This window comes from Sturnira hondurensis, unplaced genomic scaffold (assembly GCF_014824575.4).
Source record: "Sturnira hondurensis isolate 20B ecotype Veracruz unplaced genomic scaffold, ASM1482457v3 Scaffold0021143, whole genome shotgun sequence".
In the NCBI taxonomy this organism is placed as follows: domain Eukaryota; kingdom Metazoa; phylum Chordata; class Mammalia; order Chiroptera; family Phyllostomidae; genus Sturnira; species Sturnira hondurensis.
In genome coordinates, this window is record NW_028093774.1 from 22,417,520 (window position 1) to 22,435,158 (window position 17,639).

The window sequence follows — 17,639 nt, forward strand, 5'->3', positions numbered from 1 at the left end:
TTATCGCATAAATTACTGAGTCAAAATCACCCTTCCAACTCAGCCCAGTGGCACCAGCAGAGCCAGTCTCCATCTTTCCCATTGCTGCATGATTATTTCCATTTTGCCATGTACAATTTTTATGAAGACATGAATGTGTTTCTCTGTAGAGTTCTCATAGGAAATATAAAAGCCCACTGATGTCAGGATACTATGTAAAGTACAGTGCACAGTTTATAAGAGCAAACTTATTATTCGAAGTGACAAGGTCACTTTGGTCACAGCCTTTGTTATTTCACATATCTAACCAACTAAAAACGTTCCAGTATCAGGATGGGGAGTTATTTCTTTAGTTTTGCTCTTAACCAGTTTTTAGGATGGCTGAAATGGTATATTCATTTTAGTTCCATTTCATGAGGGAAATGCAAGATTTATGTTAGTAATACAAGATGAGAAATGCAGTCAGATATCATTACACTTGGATTTCATATTTGTGAATTTGCCTACCTGCTAAAACTTATTCATAACCCCTAAATCAATAGTTGGGGTGTATCCGCGATCATTTATGGACATGGACAGAGCCACACATATTTGAGTTGTCCATTGTGCGTTCCCAGCTGAAGTTGAATAAGGTGACACTCTGCCTCCTTGTTTCAACTCTTGATTCTGTAAATAAGTGTCCTTTCTAAGGTCTGTTTAGTGCCACTCTGCACATTTCTGTGGTTTTTTCCGTTGGCAATTTTGTTGTTTAAAATGGCCACCAAGCACAGTGGTGAAGGGCTGTCTAGGGCTCCTATGTGCCTTGTGGATAAGATACGTGTCTTAGTTACGCTTCCCTCTGGCCTGAGCCATAGCGCTGTTAGCTGTGAGTTCAACGTTCATGAGTCCACAGTGTGCAGTAAGGCGTCTTTAGGCAGAAACGCCCATTCAATAAGGTTATGCCTTGATCAGCCAATGCAATGGTTCAAATTAGGGGTTCAGCAGCGGCTCAGCATTCGCTGATTCAGTGCTTGCAGCCACTTTATGGAATGTAACTGTGAATAATAAGAACTGGCTGCATTTAAGATGGAATATTCTAAGATTTTGAGTTGGACGACAGTAAATCTGGAGATTGCTTATTTGGGCACTGTGAACTTCTGGGGCCCAAAGGTCCCAGGTGGAATTACCAGTCTCCATTCTGCATTTTCATGGATGGGCAATTTATAAAATGTAGAACTGGCATACATTCCGGAAAATCTGCTGAGATTATATGAAACCATGGCAAAACCATTTCACAAACCTTAGCAATTTTCTTAAGAATGAGACATCTGGTGGCTAAAGAGAGTCATTTCTTTCACAAGAAGGAAGTGGGGGAATAAGAAAACCTAGAGAACGGAGCAGAGCCTTCTCACCACTGGCCTGTGGACATCCCAAAAGGCCCGTTCTTGACTATCCAAAATTTTCCTCTCTGTCTTGTCCTTTTTCCGATCGATCCTGTAAGAGAAAGGGAAGGAAATTGGATCTTTTGTATTCTGTACCCTTGCTGCCAGGAGCTGAGTGCACACGGGACAATGGGCACCTGCGTGGTCCCTGCTCTGTGCAGAGCAGTAAAGTACAGGTGGACGAGTCCCCCAAGGGAACCTCAGGAAGTCTGCGCTGGGTGAGGGAGCTTGTTTTAGATTAGACTGCTAATTCCCATACACGTGCAATGGACATGGTGGGCCCAAGGAGAGGACAGGGCTGCTCCGGTCCATCCGAATTGTCATTTAGATGATTAAGAACTGAATCATCCATTGTCAATCAAAAGTGGATACTGTGTACTCAAATTTCAGGAAGGACTAACCGTAGGCTTACAGTGTTTCATTCTCAATTTGAAAGTTAGCTTTAGATTCTGAGTTGGTAGAAAATGTCTTCAAAATGCTGCAATTATGTGTTTCAAGAGTTACTTAAACCGTCTGCCTTTCTAATAGCAGAGTAATAGCCCTAGTGTGTGACAAGATTCCGAAGGCAAGTATCACTGGCCTCAGACGGGGGAGGCACAGATTGCAAGAGGGAAATTGCAGGCGACAAAGACAGATTCTGTGTGCTGATCAGGAACATAGATAAGAGGCTTTAAAACACAAAAGCCTGTATTACTTCATATCCTCTCTCTAAGTAAAAAGTAACTTGGATTAATCTCTGTGTAACCTCTGGTTCTTGGCTCTCCTGGGAGCAATTTAGTTTACTGGACTGAAATAAACCCATACTCACCCTGTGATTTTGGTGATAATTACCATGCACTTATATGGCCCACCATTATAATGTAGTCACAGAGTTAATAAAAAAGTTAATCAAGAAATACCATGTACGCACAAAGTGGCAACCTCCCCTCCTTTACAACAGGCCATGTTGTGTGATTCTAAAAGGGCAGATTAGCTCTTCTTTGCTTCCTGGTGGCTTCTGAGCACACGGGCTCAGTTTCGCCTCTTTCTTACCCACTCACCCACCCTCCTGCTTTCTCCTTCCTCAGGGTCCTGCTGCAGCTCAGGCACCCAGTGCCTGGGGTCCATCTCCTTTAGAGGCTGATGGGAGCACCGGGGCGGGCAGCAGGTGCCGGAATGCCGTGTGGGAGAAAGGCAGGGATTGCAAAGGGGGGGTAAGAGTCACGGCACCGTGACGGCCATGGGACCCCACGATCTGAATGGGGTCATTTTTAGCCGTACCCGTGATCAGTGCCCACCCACAGAGCTGGAGACCTGGCCCTGGGTGATGGGCTGCCACACTGCCCAGAGAATGCAAAGGGGGTCCCCTGAAGACTCCAAGGGGGGCCCTGCTCAGATGCAAGTGGTGCCCCGAGGAAAGGTACTCACCTTCGCCCAGCTCAGCATCCCTATCCCCCCCTTCCTCTGACCCATTTCTTTTGTTAACCCTCCTGATGAAACCACAGACCCCTGGCAGAAAGGCAAAGAGGGAACCCGACCTGAGCAAGTCCATGTCCTGGAACTGAAAGAATCTGGTTGGCAACCATGTGTGTGGGCTAGGGACACTCACTGCCCACTTCTCCCGTTTCCTTAGAGAGGACGGAATTTCCACTACACTCTCTGGGAGGAAAAATAGGGGGAAAACACTCTGCCTTATCTCCTTCTTTCATTTCTCGTACTCCAGGGCAGAAAGAGTGACGTAACTTACCGGAGGATTTGAGAGAAGAAACTGAGTAAGCTCAGGAGGGTTCTTTCTGAACGCCTGTTCTCTGCATGCAGTAAGCTCACCGGGGTCAACTCTGCCCTGGTGGGGGCGCCTGCAGACACCCAGCTCTGCCCGAGGTGGGTAATTTTAATTCCAGGGTGGAGGTCTATGGCCACAGGTCCAAAGTCATGTGCTATACATGTAGCTTTTATCAGTAATAATCTGACATTTCAGACTCCAAATGTCTGACTTCTGTGCCTTAGTTTTGATTGGTTCTGGACCCCTGGGGGTGGGGTGCAGTGAAACTCGGTGAGGGGCTACTTGTTGGCCTCCTTAAAACTAACTACGTTTTCCTGCGAAAACAAAATCTCCAGATCTGCAGGTCTGATGTTTTTCAGCCTCTGAGCACAGGAGAAGAATTGAACGTGTCTTTGGGGAATAAATGCATCTTCCTATAACCAGAGTTCTACACGTGGGAGGAATGCTACTGTCTGTGGGGACACACATTTTTGAAGTTATTTTAGAGTGCCATTGGTTACAAAGATGACCTTGACTTCTACTCAGATGCTCTCATGAGAGCTGACAGTGACTAACCACAACCGGCCAGCCATGGAAGGAGAACTTTGGCAACCCCACGCTCACACCACCTCCGAATCCCAGAGACTTTTTCTCTTTGCAAGGGTCTCCATTCGGTTCACCTACTTCACTTGGGCTTCTGCTTGCATAAAGATGAATTCCCACTTCCTTGCAAAGGCCCTCTGGAGTCTTGCTAGGTTTTCCTAATGAGAAATGAAAATGACCGAGAAGGCATTCATCATCGTAAGTTTGCACACCGACACCTATGCTTATTACAGGGCAGCCATCTATTTTGGTTACTCCCAACAAAATAGCAGGGCCCTGCTTTAAATCCACTGGACATGAACCCAATTTGACTTTGCACCAGACCCTGCTGTATGGAGCATGACTATTAATATTCATTTACATACCCATTAAGTCTGAAGTCTCTGTGGTTCATCTGATGCGTCTCTTATTGTGCATTTTACAAGAACATAACTCAAGCAGCCCTTGTCAAAGCCACCGAAGAGCAGGTAGATGGTTTGTGGTGATGCATGCAGGCTTTGGGGAAGGGACAAGGCAGTCTTTGCAACCTTCTGGACATCTCTGATAGCAAAAGTAAGAATGGGTTTCTCGAGACTCAGCTCCCAGCAGGGGTCTCAGGAGGGGGCAGGAAAGAACCCAGAAGACTTGGCACTAATGTCTTGGAAAGTCCAGGTTCAGTAGTGGGGAAAGAAGGAGGATCTGTGTTTGTGCTGTTCATGAAAGGAGAACCCCAAAACAGAAAGAAAGAAGAGGCACCCAGCGCCACCTTGAGAGGAAGAGAGAAGAAACTTCTCCTCACACAACAGGACAGTGAGGAGGGGCGTTTGACAGGCCCCTTAATGATCTGCCTAATGCTGATGGAATGCCAGGCCGGAGCCCACATTATGCTATGTATTTTCACAGAGCTCATGCCAACACGAATTGATTACTCCTGTTAGTAGATTATTAATATAAAAGGAGCCTCAGTTGAAGATCAACACATGGAAATTCAGTTATTTAGGCTTGGTGTACAAGTACCTAAAAAAACACTGTTCTTTTGATTCTTCCACTGTTTACTGGAAGCAATGCTGGTAGTGCCTAAATGCCAGGCACTTGGGGAGTAATTATATAAATTATGGCACAGCCGTACCATGGAATACTAGGCAGCCATTAAAATGGTAATGTAGATCATTATTACTTCCATGAAAAGATTCTCAACATACTTACAGTACAAGATGGGGGAAAGAAGTGGCTTGCACAATAACGTTTATGGTTTCATTTGGGTCTTTTGTAAAGAAAAAAACGTATGTACAAGAAGAAGCTTTGGGGAGGCAGCTTGCAGCTCCTTTTCTCTCCTTTCTTTGCTGTTTGAATGTTTGTTTTTTCCCAGAGCATATGTAATAATAAAATGACTGCATTTGGGGAACAAAATACTTTTTTTGTTTCTAGCCACTTTTACGCAGAATTTCAATCTGAACAAACATGTTAATACCATGTTTTTCACAAATACCAAAGTACAACATTATATGGCAAGAGAAGAAAAAACTAAATATTACCTCTCTGGACAGTTTGTGAAAATTTAGCCCATTTCCCCCATTCTCAGTGACCCCTATAAAGTTTGGTTTTGGGGAAATATTCTTTCAGCAAAAGTGAAAAATATTTAAAAAATTGTCTGTGAAAATCAAGTTCTCTTGAGACGGGCTCTGTTAATGGGAACGGATATGAGTGTGCTGGTGGGCCTCCAGTTCTTGCACGGAACCACATGTTGTGGGAGGGGGTGGAGGGGGAGGCAGCTGGGAAAGCACACACTTCATATGATAGTCATCTGTCTGCTGGATTGAAATTGATCTTCAGATTCTGCCTCTACTGCCAAGCAAAGGTGACTTGGGTATAAAGATGCAGTTAAAAATCAATCATATATTAAAGTTAAAAAAATTAGCATGTAGTAAATTAAAAATTACTGTATTATGTGTTAAATTTACTTTTTCCCTCTTGGTGTACAGTTTTATGAGTTTGAACACATGTATGGATTTATGTGACTACCACCACAATCAGAACACATAATAGTTCCTTCGCTTCCCCAAACTCCTTCATGCTCTCTCTTTATAGCCACATCTGACCTCCACTCAGATCTCAAGGCAACCACTAACCTGTTTTCCCTCATGATAGTTGTGTATTTAAAATAATGTCACATACATGGGATAGCACAGTTGGTAATCTTTGAGACAGGCTTCCTTTGTGCAACAAGTCTTTGACACTCATCCAAGGGGCTGCATATATTACTTGGCTGTTCCTTTTCACTGCAGAGTAGTATTGCACTATAAGGATGTATCAGAGGTTAGTTAACCGTTCCCCTGTTAAAGGTCATTTGGGTTGTTTGTAGCTTTTGATCATCACAAGTAAGACTACTCTGAACATTAGTGCACAGGTTTGGGTGTGAACCTAAGTTCTGACTTAATAGGATTGCTTGATTGTATGGTAACCATATGTTTAACTTTATAGGACACCGCCAAACCATTTTCCATCGTGGCTGTGCCATTTTGCATTTCCACCAGCAGTGTAGGAGAGTCCAGTTGTTCCACATTCTCACCAGCACTTGGCATTATCAGTACTTTTTATTTTAGCCATCCTAATATGTGAGGTAGCACCTAGCATGGATTTAATCTTAGTGAATAATGAGCATTTTCCATGAGCTTATTAGTCATCTTCCTGTCATCTTTGGTGAAATGGCTGTTCAAGTTCTTGGACCATTTATAAGTATAGTTGTTTTCTGTTTGCTGAGTTTTGAGAGTGCTTTACATAAAGATGCAATTTTATTGCAATATACGAGGAGCTGAGAACAAAGGAGGGGAAATAGAAGAGATTTCCTTTCCACTATCTGGAAAGAACTGGGGTGTGGAAAAGGGAAAAATATGAGCTAAAACCAGTTGCACATATGTTTGTACTCTCCTCCCATACCCACTCTGGAAAATAATCATACTTACTGCTTCATAGTCAGCTAATTCCAGCCTTGCTTTATTCTGCATTGTCCTCTTACAGAGATAGATGGCTGAGGGAAAAAGAGAAATTAAAACACACGGAAAACCAGTGTGGTGGAATCACAAATCCATCCATCCATCTATACATCCTTCCATCCACTCACCCATCCACCCATCCATCCACCTATCCAGCCATCCAGCCAGCCCAGCTGGCTAAGTCCCCAGCACTGTGCTGTGAAGAACATGTTTCTATGTAGAACCCATGACACCCCATCTCTAAGAATCTTCCTGCAGGTCAGGATCAGGCAAAGGCCCTATCTTCTAATTCAGACAACCCTCCTCCGTCCTCCTCACTCTCCTTCACCGCAAACACGGTCCATCAGGGTGTTCTATCTCAAATATAACCATGTGGTAATCCTGCCTAAAAGGCCTGTATTGACTCCTCAGTGGCTTCGGAAGAAAGGTTGGGCTCCTTTGAGTAGCAGATTTGGTTCTTTAAGATCCAGCGCGCTTGTCTCTTCCTCTCTTGCTAGGCATGTGAGACTACCAAACATCTTCAGTTCCAGTCCCCTATAAATGTGTCTGCTCCATAAAAGCCCTTCCTTCTCCCCTCTCCTTTCCCTCTGTCTATCTGGCCACCTCCTACTCATCTTTGAAGGCCCAGCTTGGTGTTCCAGATGCTCGGTGTCACATCCATCCATCCTCAACCATGGAACCTAATCCCAGTGCCCTGTAATAGTGGGATTGCCAGACAGTGCCCTGCTTTCTGCTGAAGGCTCTTCAAGGGCAGAGGCTGTGTCCTACCTAGCCCGGGGCCTGGTCTGCCAGTGGAGTCAATGAACAGAGGGCAATTCAGATCACTCTTTCCAAGTGGAGGAAGGGTTCCTGGCCCTCGGTTGCCAGTTGGCATTCTTCCTCAAACATGACCTTTATAACTTCCTACCTCTGCTCCTTTTGTATCTTCCTTTGTCTCCAGTGCCACATAGACCAATCGAAAAAGGCAAGAGGTAAGTGGTATGAATGAACAATAGAATAATCAGAGGGGAAGGCCGGAGAAGACCTATCTGTTGTTTGACAACTTAAGTACACTGGGACACCGAGTCAGCTCCTGGCTGAATCAAACAACCTCCTCCACGTGGTCTGAAAAACTGACTGACAGCAGCCCAGGATACGCCGGAAGCTCGTGGTTAGCAGCCTACGCTGTCTGCCCACACTCCTGCTCACACCAGTCGAGCTGTAGGTGGATGAGAGTCAGTCGTGTTTGTTCTCAAATCTGCTTAGGTTAGGCATGCCTGTTATTTCACTAATGTCAGTGACCCAAATATTATATATGCTGATGCAGTGAATGTGAAAAGAGAGAGTTGTTCCTGTGAAATTGAATGGTTCAGAACAAACTTGATAAAGAGGAGTTGGCTAAGACAACAGCTGATGAATTTGGGACAGGTGAGATAACAGACAAAAAGTGAGAAAAATGACAAGAATTTTCAGAGAGGTAAACATACAGGTTGTTTCAAAAGTGGTTTTAAATCCTTGATGTGTTTTAAAGATGCCCAAACTGGATGATTTATTTTGAGTGTGGTTTACTTAAGAAAAAACCAAAGTATTGGCACCCATAATCAAAGTGACTCTTTGGTCCTACCTCGAAAGGCTGCCAAATAAATATTCCTTTGTATATCTTACATTAATGTAAAGTCATTAATGTATGTCTATATCGTTTTTCATGACTCTCTATTCACCAGCTTTTTCAATGAACCAAGCAGCTACAGCTCTCCATTGTGTCTGAGGAAGGCACCTCTTGGACCACCAGTTAGGCGGTCTGTGGAACTGGGGGCTGCTTTAACAATGCTGCCTCAGACACATTTTGGATTGGCCAAATGTGAGACTCAAAGAAGTGTGAGTCAGAGTGGGGCTTTATTTAGGCAGAATCATCCTGAGAACTCTGCAACCTTTCTGGGTCAAAATAGGCCAGCTAGGTTATGAAGTCTCAAGTACTATGCAAGGAATGGAAAGCTGGTACCGTTCCTGATGACCATGACTTACACGGTTGCACGCCTTCAGCTCACTTTCCCTGTGGCTGATATCGCATATTAGGGAATCTGTTCACCAGAGCCAGGGGGGTAGGATGTGGCTGTTGAATGGATCTTTTCTTGGCACAGGTCCTGGGCTTGTCTGCACTACCATGGTGCCTTCGACGGGGCTTGCTCTAACTTCCAAGCAATCAAATGACTGCTGGCAACAACAGCCAGTCCTGCAACAGGGCCTCTGGGAGACTGGCTTTAAGCTCAGACGTTGGTCTTTCTTGGATATTTAATTTCTCATAAAAAAATCTTTGTCTTCTTGCCCTCGCACTGGGCACTGCTGCCTGACCGGCATCTCACTTGGATGACCCACTGTCATCACAAGCTCACGGTGTATCACCATGACAAAAATAGAACCTGTTACTGAGGGTGAGCTGGTGGCTGCCAGAGGGATGGGCACTGGGGGACTGGGTGAGAGAGGTGGAAGGATTAGGAAGTGCAAATTGCTAGTTATAAAATAGTCACAGGGATGTAAAGTACAGCATATGGAACACAGTCAATAATATTGTGACAACTATGTACAGTGCCAGTTGGGTACTAAAAATATAAGGGAGGGGACACTTTGTAAAGTATACAACTGCCTAACCACTATGCTGTAGACCTGAAACCAACACAAAGTGATATTGAAAGTAAACTGTAATTAAAAATTAAAAATTAAAATGTAAATTGTCAAGAAATAGAACACAAACAATTTATAGACAGAACGGAGTCACGTGCTACACGTGTGATTAAACATTTTAAAAAGTTGACCTCCTCCTACTTCAACGTGCTTTAAACAACTGACTCCTTTTCCGAACTGTCTTCCCTAGTGACGACATCATTATTCACCTCAATCTCTTCAACGAGGGAACATAGAAAGTATGCATTTCTCTATTTTCCCCATGCCCTGTGATTACTTTCTAGAACAATGGAAATTGAGCATTGCAAGTAACCTTGGCAACCACCAAGTGCAGCTCCCTCATCAACAGCTGTGAAAACTAAAGGCCAAGGAGGTGAATTGATTTACTTACGGGCCAGTTAGTGGAGGAGGTGGAAATAGAACTAAGGTCTAGTTCAGAGCCTTTTCTACTCTGACATTCATTGTCCCACTTGCTTATTTATTTACTCATTAAAATTTTTATTGAATGTCTCTTATGTGCCAAGCCCTGTTTTAGGTGCTGGGGAAATCACCAGAATAGCAGCTACCACGTATACGAAGCTCCCTGAATGCCAGGCACTTCCTGACGTTCAGAGGTCCACTTACTCAATCCTCATAATCATCCCATGGAGTGGGTTCAGTTATTATCCTCACTTCATAGATGGAGAAACCTTTTCAGGTCATTTTCCACGATTGGGGACACACAATGGCTCCCTGAAACCGCGGGATCCATACTAAATGTCTCTCCTTGCCCATGAAGGCTTTTCAAATAAATCTGTCCCTCCCAAACAATTCAACTCTCTCAATCTTTCTCCATCAACTTAAAACCTTTGAACTGCAGATCAGACTCCTCACTAGGCCCTTCTCACCCCCACCACGCCACCTCCCTGGAATGCTTGGAGGGCCTGCCTGGGACTCACTTAAATCTGTGACAGAGCACTAGACACAGAGTAGGTGATCAGGAAATGTTTGTTGAATGAATTAAAATTTCTGGTTCTTTGCCACTCCAAACCATACCTGTTCTGAATTCTTAGGCTCAGTTTCAGATCCTCCCTGGGGAGGGCCGCCGCAGAACCAGTAAGAGGGCACATCAGCCTAGGAGTAACAACGCCAACCACCTACTATGGTGGTTTTATGGACTCCCTACTATGTACCACACACCAGACCTCACCTGCATTTCACTTAATCCTAACAAAACAACACTAGGACACAACCACTATTACCATTCTGCTTTTAATATGAGGTGACTGTGGCACAGAGAGGTTAAATAACCTGCTAAGATCACACAGCTAGTGGAGCTAGTCAATTTAGGGCCCACTGTGCTGAGTTCTTGGTCACTACTTCTTTTCTGACTAAACTGCTTTGGAAATGCTGTGAGTGATTTTGAATCCTGCACCTTAACTTCATCTGATTTGCCAGAATTGAGACATAGGGATGAAAGAATAATTTTGCTTTAAGGAGAGCCTGACATAAGCTGTTACTTCTCTTCCTATATATGCTGCACAACTAAAATGATAAAATGGAGAAAACCCGTAGAGAAAGGGAAATAACGCCTGTTGTATGCAGTGTCAGATGGCCTACGCTTTACACTCAAGTCAATATTTTAATCTTACTCGGGCCCAGTTATCTGGTCTACCATCCTCCCACTTTCCCTGTTGCCTGGAAAAGTGTTGGCTTCCACATTCACAAGGGCCATGGCTGCTGCATGAAACTGAGCTACAATTATTCAAATTCGAAGTCGGGCTTTTGTTAGCAAAATTTCAGCCTCAGAAACATTTGTTTTATGAGCAGGCAAATGCAGCTCCCATTCTGAGCCAGGAGCCTGGTTGGATCCACTTCTCACAGTATTTAGGACCCAGCACAGATCCAGAGGGCCCCACCATGGTGCCTGCAGACAGCTGATGAGACAGCGGAGGGGTCTGTCCTCTGGGTAAGGGCCCTTTTCCGGACTTGGACACATCCTGATTAGGCAACGACTTATCCACCTTCCGTCCTGAGGATTGCTTCCAACTGCTAGCTACCCCACCCTCACAGGGGTAACCCGGTGGGTGTAGTTTATCGCATGGGTCTCCTGGACTGCCCCAACCCCTACACCACCCACTGCAGCTAACTCTGCCTTCTTGTGCAAAGGATCCTGCCAAGAGCCTGGGAGGGGCTGCAGGTCTCTCCTCAGGGGTCCCAGGGCCAAGGAGAGCCACTGTGGACCACCCAGTAGCTAAGTCAGCGATGAGGATGCTGGGCAAAGGGGTGGGTGCTGCTGCAATGATGTCGTGCATGGGGCCAGGGTAGGAGCGTGGGCCTCGGAGCCACTCAGTCTGAGGTCAAATTCTGCTGCCTCTGCTGAGGGTCTGCCAAGAACCTTTCATAAGGAACTGGAACCACCAGCAAATACTCAGCACCAGCTCTGCCTCTGGCATGCACTGGGGGATAAGAAAGTGACCTAGGTGGAACAGTCCCACCACCATGGGGCTTCCAGACAGGTAGCACACAGTGTGACAAGGGTGAGGAGGTGGCCTCAGGTTCTTTATCTGAAGAAGAGGGTCAAAATCACTCCTTTAGATTGGCACGTAAAAATAAAGTCTCCACAGAGAGTATATGGCAAGAGTCCAGTGATCCCTCCCTTTACAAAGGTAACTCCCTGCTCACCCAGCTCCCAGCTTCACCCACTGTTTGTCGTTCTAGGCCAGGGTAACTGCTGTACACCCGTCTCCGGTCTGATTCCATTTTCCCGTAAATTCCAATGATCAAAAACACCAATGAGTTATCCATAAGCCTTAGCGAGTCCAGGAGAATAGAAAGGGTCAGGGGGAGGTGGCCTCTTGACCTAGTCTTCCCAGGAGGGAACAGCCAACAGCCACTGTTCTGTGTCGCTGGGGATCCTAGTGTTCCACGGTCCCACACAACAAACATACTGGCCACCCCTGATAGACCTCTTCCTCCCCCCACTTCCTTCCGATGGCTGCATCTCTCAGGGTCCTCTGCCTTTTTTTCATTATGTGGAACAGGATGTTTATTACATGTCAAGTGCATGACAAAGGGCTAAGCAGGGTAGAGGGCCTCCTCCTCGTGCGCTCCGGTCACGAGACACCAGGCTTTGTTCTCTGCACTCCCAGGGGTGACACTGAGTGTGGGCTGTGGCTGCACTGCTCACCATAGTCAGTGTTTTCAGGCTCCCAGCAGTTCGAAGGCCAGAAGTACGGGGCCTGCAAAAGAGAAGAGGTGTCAGGACTCAGAAGCATGCCAGCACTTACTCGCCCCTGCCTAGGGGTCAGGGTCAGCCCTCCCCTGCACCCAGGACGGGCTCTGTCTCCATCTTCTTCATGCTGACATCATAGCCCAACTCTCTCCTGTTCTTAACGCAGCTGAGGCCAGTCAACATTTTACTGTAGGTGTTGAGAAATGAAACCAGGTAAACAAAATAAATGAGAAAGTGAGAAACTTAGTTTATAGGGCACAAATTTCTTATCCCGAGACTAGAGAAGTCTAACTACAGAAGTCAAACTGGCATGGTTTATTGGATACAAGCCCCAAGTTCCTGAATTTTGTTCCCGCAAGGTCATATAATGAAGCCCTAACCCTCAATGTGGCTGTATTTGAAGTAAGGGAGTAATTAAGGTTAAATGAGGCCATTAGTGTGGGACCCTGATCCCGTAGGGTTAGTGTCCTTATAAGAGGAAACAGCATCTCTCTCTCTCAAACACAACAAGCAGCAGCTGTCTGAAAGCCAGGGTGAGCGTGCTCACCATAAACCAGACATGACTGACACCTTGATCTTGGACTCCCAGCCTCCAGAACTGTGAGAAATGAATGCTTGTTGGGTAAGCCTCCCAGTCTGTGGTATTTTGTTAAGGTGACCTGAGCAGACTAAGATACCCTTTGGCCCTGTCCAAAGAACTCTGCTTCCCAACCCTTTGGTTTTGACCTTGATACAACCCTTTATCCTCTGCCCCAGATCTAGGACAGGATTTGACTAAAACAGTGGAAAATGGGTGGGAAGGGTTAGGAGGCAGGAAATAAAAAGGTCACATCAGGAAGTCAGCACGGTACAGTAGAATGATCGAGGACTTTGCTAACAGGCTGACTTAGGCTCAAATCAGGTCTGTCTCTCAGATTCAGTAAGTGCCCTATTAATTCTCTGAACACCGCAGTTTTCCCACTTGTGATATTGTCCTCCAGATGCTTGTTCTTCAGAATATATGAGGAACTATGGGTAAACTGTCCAATAAATAGTAGGTTCTCTGTGAGGGCTTTTCTGTATTGTTTGGGTGAAGTAATGCACGGCCCAGACAAGAGTTTTCTTGGTTTTCCCAGAGCTGGGGGGAGGTAAGGGTTGCTCCCTTAAAGGTACTCAGTATTTGCATGTGGTTCTAAACTGTGGCCAGAGGATGATGAGACGAAAAGGTTCTTTGGGCGGAGGAACTGGCGGGCCTACCTGGAAACGATAAAAGGTGCCGTCGTCCTTCAAGGTGAGGACGTGGTCCGAGATGGGAAAGACGTAGCCCTGGGCAGCTATGAGGCTTCCCAAGTGTATTGCTTCCCCTGTGGGGACAGGGTGTGAGGGAGAGAAGTAATGAGGAAGCTGTCAGAGTGTGGGGCTACTTAGCTGAAATGTCAGCTGTGAGAGCAGAAAGGCACCCGGAAGGCAACGTCACGCCCCTAGATAACCGCAGGACCGACTGACTGATGGACAATTTCACGATACGACTGCACTGGGCTGGCGGAAGATGTCCACGGTTGGGCAGTGCTGCTCTGTGTCTGGGGTTTCTCTGACTGCCCGCCGTGAGTCTGACCCTGCTTTAACCTCCCCCTACCCCCCAACCAAGACTTCCAGGGGAAGGTGTTCACGGTTAAGATCATGAGACTTGGTGTAGATAAACTGCTACTTAACTGAGACATTTCACGTGAAGTGCCGAGCAGTGTCTGGTGCAGGGTCGGGACTCATGAAGCACTGACAGCTCTGATTCATATTTTTATTGTCACCTTTTCTAATTACTCTCGGAAATGGGTATGCAGCCTCCCTGCCTGTGGAGACTTTGAACCCGCACAGTGTTCCCCGATGTGACAGTCCCTTCTCTTCTGAACACAAAGGAAAACCTCAATTTTGTGGTGAGCTGTGTCGTGGGCAATGGCACAGGGAGGCCAATCTGAGAAAACTATTTATATTTTTGCAACAATAAACATGTTTTGTTAATTTAGCACCAACCATAAATACATTCACATAAATCATTAGGAACTTATATTCATATGTATATTGAGGAGAGCTAAGAAAAACAATACATTTAAATGATTCTACCATGCATGATAATATAAAAGCATTCTTCACAAACATGAAAGTACTCTTACTGGTAAAAACTGATTTTTGGAGGGGGAAATTATCGATCAAGAAGAGTCTTTAGGAATGATTAATTTCACAAGCTCTAATTTTTTTTAAGTGACTTGTCTTGGTTTTACTCGTCGACTTTTCAAGAGGTCGCCTATAATCCAGGTGTTTTGTGTTTTACGAAGCACCTGGCCTGCTTCAGAAGGAACATACACTTGTAACTGGTGGAATCAAAAGAACAGAGTTTTCGTTCACTCGCGTAGTGATGACCCGTGCGCTCTGAGAACCATGGGTCCAGCGCGAAAGGGGTGTTTCATCCCCCGCAGCTGCTCCTTTCCCAGGAAAAGGAGGAACAAACTCCAGTAAGAAGGTGACTTTCCTGTCACCAGGCTGGGAGCTAGAACTCATTTCATTCTTCAGGAAAAAGGGCTTTTGCTTAGACATGTGGCGGACAGGAAGAAGAAAGAGAGAGAGGGGTGGAAGTGAGACAGGCAAGACTTCCCAGGGCCTTTGTGTGTCTCATTTCCACCCTTCTTTTCCCAGCTGGTGAACTGTTCTATTTTTTTAAATGATTTTATTTATTTATTTTTAGAGAGGGGAAGGAGAAAGAGAGGGAAACAGAAATGTGTGGTTGTCTACTGCACGCCCCCTACCCGGGCCCTGGCCTGCAACCCAGGCATGTGCCCTGACTGGGAATTGAACATGCAACCCTTTGGTTTGCAGGCTAGCACTCAATCTACTGAGCCACACCAGCCAGGGCTAGTTGATCTTAACTTCTCCTGCTCAACCACTTCTTAGAAGCCCCAATAGTTGTCAACACATGCCCTTGGATGTCCTCTCAAGGGCATCAGAGTACAACGGACCTTCCAGCCATGATCCTGGTCATTCTGGACCTTTCACAGAAGCCTCTTACACCAGGGCCAGAGAGGATGCCTGAACCTATTCTTCCACTACCAGCTGGTTCAGGGTTCTCAGAATACTACTACTAACTACGACTAACTACTAATACTACTACTAATAACCACGACTAACTACTACTAACTATGATTAACTACTAATACTACTACTAACGACAACAACAATAATAAAATATGTCAGTAACAGAATGACTATTTTAGAAGGGTGAGAAAACAGTGCTCTTGGAGGCGAAGAGAACCCTGTGAAGGAAGGTGGTCCTCAGGTTAGCAGTATAATCAAAAGAAATGTTGACTTTAAATACATGGAACTAAACTGTATTTTAGTCTAGTGTTAGTAGAGACTTATTTAGTCTAGTTTTTATAAGTGGACAGTCAGAAGAAGTCCAGGCTGCAAAAGAAAAACACGTACATGAGTTGATTCAGTTTCTTTTCTTAAAAGGATTAGCATGTAGAGTTTTCCCCTGGGGATGGAGAACTTGACTAGAATTAAGAGTTTTCACTAGTCATGAGAATGGTCATTAATCAAGGGGGTGAAAAAGGCTACTGTCACTTCCATTAACGACCTGCTTTTTCTGGCACTCAGATTTCTGGCAACTGCATTTAATCAAACTCTATGTAAATTGTACTGTTTTGTAGTCGATAGTATATTCGGAGCATCAGATTAAAATACAGGAATGCCCGATCTGACATCCTGACCCCAGCAAGGCAGCACAGCTGAAGAACAGGCACCTAGAAGGGGCACTTGAAAAAAATCTTTAGAAAGCATAGCAATTGGAGGCCATTTAATTTGGGGCCAATAGGTCTGATCCATAAGACCATTAGAATACAGATGTGCAGGTATTTATAAGCATGAACGATGGGCAACAAGAATACTCGGTTAAGACAGGGAGTGAATAAATTCAGAAAAATATTAACTAACAACACATGGGTAATAAGCTATACTTATGTAGAATTTTCATTTTTCAGGAACTCCCTATTTTCTAATTAGGCTATAAAATAAAATTTAATGCATATTTACTAGTGGGAGGACAGATTTGGAAACTGTTTGATTGACCAGAGTTTTGTTGTCGTTTTTCTGGTAAGATTTTCCTAATTGAAATGCACAATTAAAGTTGAAAAAAAATCATTCCTTCACTACTCGCAGAAGCAGAAAACAGAAGGCATCTTGGCAAATAATTAAACATCTTAATTGTGGATCAGGCAATCCAATTTTAAGACCCGGCTCTCAAATGCTGTTCCATAACAGCACTACAACTTATCTTTAATTGCTGTGGCTAATGAGAATTCATCTCATTTCACATGTTATTGTATTGGGCTCTTTGGCATTCTCAGTGGCTGCTCATTTTCTCCAAGGGTGGTTTAAATTTAAAGACAGGTATTCAGTAGAGAAAAATAAATCAATTTCATTTGTAAGAAGAGTGATCCTACATTTTAGAATTTGCATTTATAAGCCCAGTTCTCAGGAGGGTAGGCAAATCTAGTCTGGAACTTGGTTATGGGATGTTTACTGACACCACGGGGGACAAAGTCAGGGTCGGAGGTTAAGTACCTGGGTCTTCGATGAAAAGGTTCTTCATAAGCCACTGCACAATGTCAGTACCTGCAACGATAAAGCAATTCAACTGAAGACCTTGCGGGTGCAAAGCCCCGTGACAGAAGAAACATGTTCACCTAAGAGACTCCTAATTTGCATGAGCACACACCTGGAGAGCTGCTTTTCTACCCAGCAAACTCTTTCCACCCATCACTTCACCTCTACAGTCATAATCCCATCTTTTCCAAATAACCTCTACTCTGATCACTAGAACGATCTTGCGTCCATTTTCCAGGGAGCTCATGGAAGGGGACTTCCTGTGAATGGAGACTTGGATGACTTCCCCAAGGCAGACTGGTGAAGTTTGATCATGCCTGTAGGCCATTTCCTGTGGGAAGAGGTATCTTCAGTTCCCTACCCTTTACTGAGAAGGGCTGACCAGGTTCCTGAAAGAATCTCTAGTTTCTTCCATC

The 17,639-nt window shown here is 44.9% G+C and overlaps 1 protein-coding gene across 5 annotated transcripts in view; it reads right to left on the reverse strand.

Annotated features, from left to right (window-relative positions):
- Positions 1 to 17,639, reverse strand: part of RGS6 (regulator of G protein signaling 6) — a 478,446-nt gene that overhangs the window by 69,271 nt on the left and 391,536 nt on the right. For all 5 annotated transcript variants that reach the window (XM_037031645.1, XM_037031642.1, XM_037031641.1 and 2 more), the window contains exons 4-9: positions 17,182 to 17,232; positions 13,828 to 13,934; positions 12,547 to 12,598; positions 6,687 to 6,751; positions 3,826 to 3,902; positions 1,371 to 1,452 (exon numbers count right to left, since the gene is read on the reverse strand). In XM_037031645.1, the coding sequence (XP_036887540.1) occupies positions 1,371 to 1,452; positions 3,826 to 3,902; positions 6,687 to 6,751; positions 12,547 to 12,598; positions 13,828 to 13,934; positions 17,182 to 17,232 (434 nt within the window). The remainder of the gene's footprint in view (positions 1 to 1,370; positions 1,453 to 3,825; positions 3,903 to 6,686; positions 6,752 to 12,546; positions 12,599 to 13,827; positions 13,935 to 17,181; positions 17,233 to 17,639) is intronic.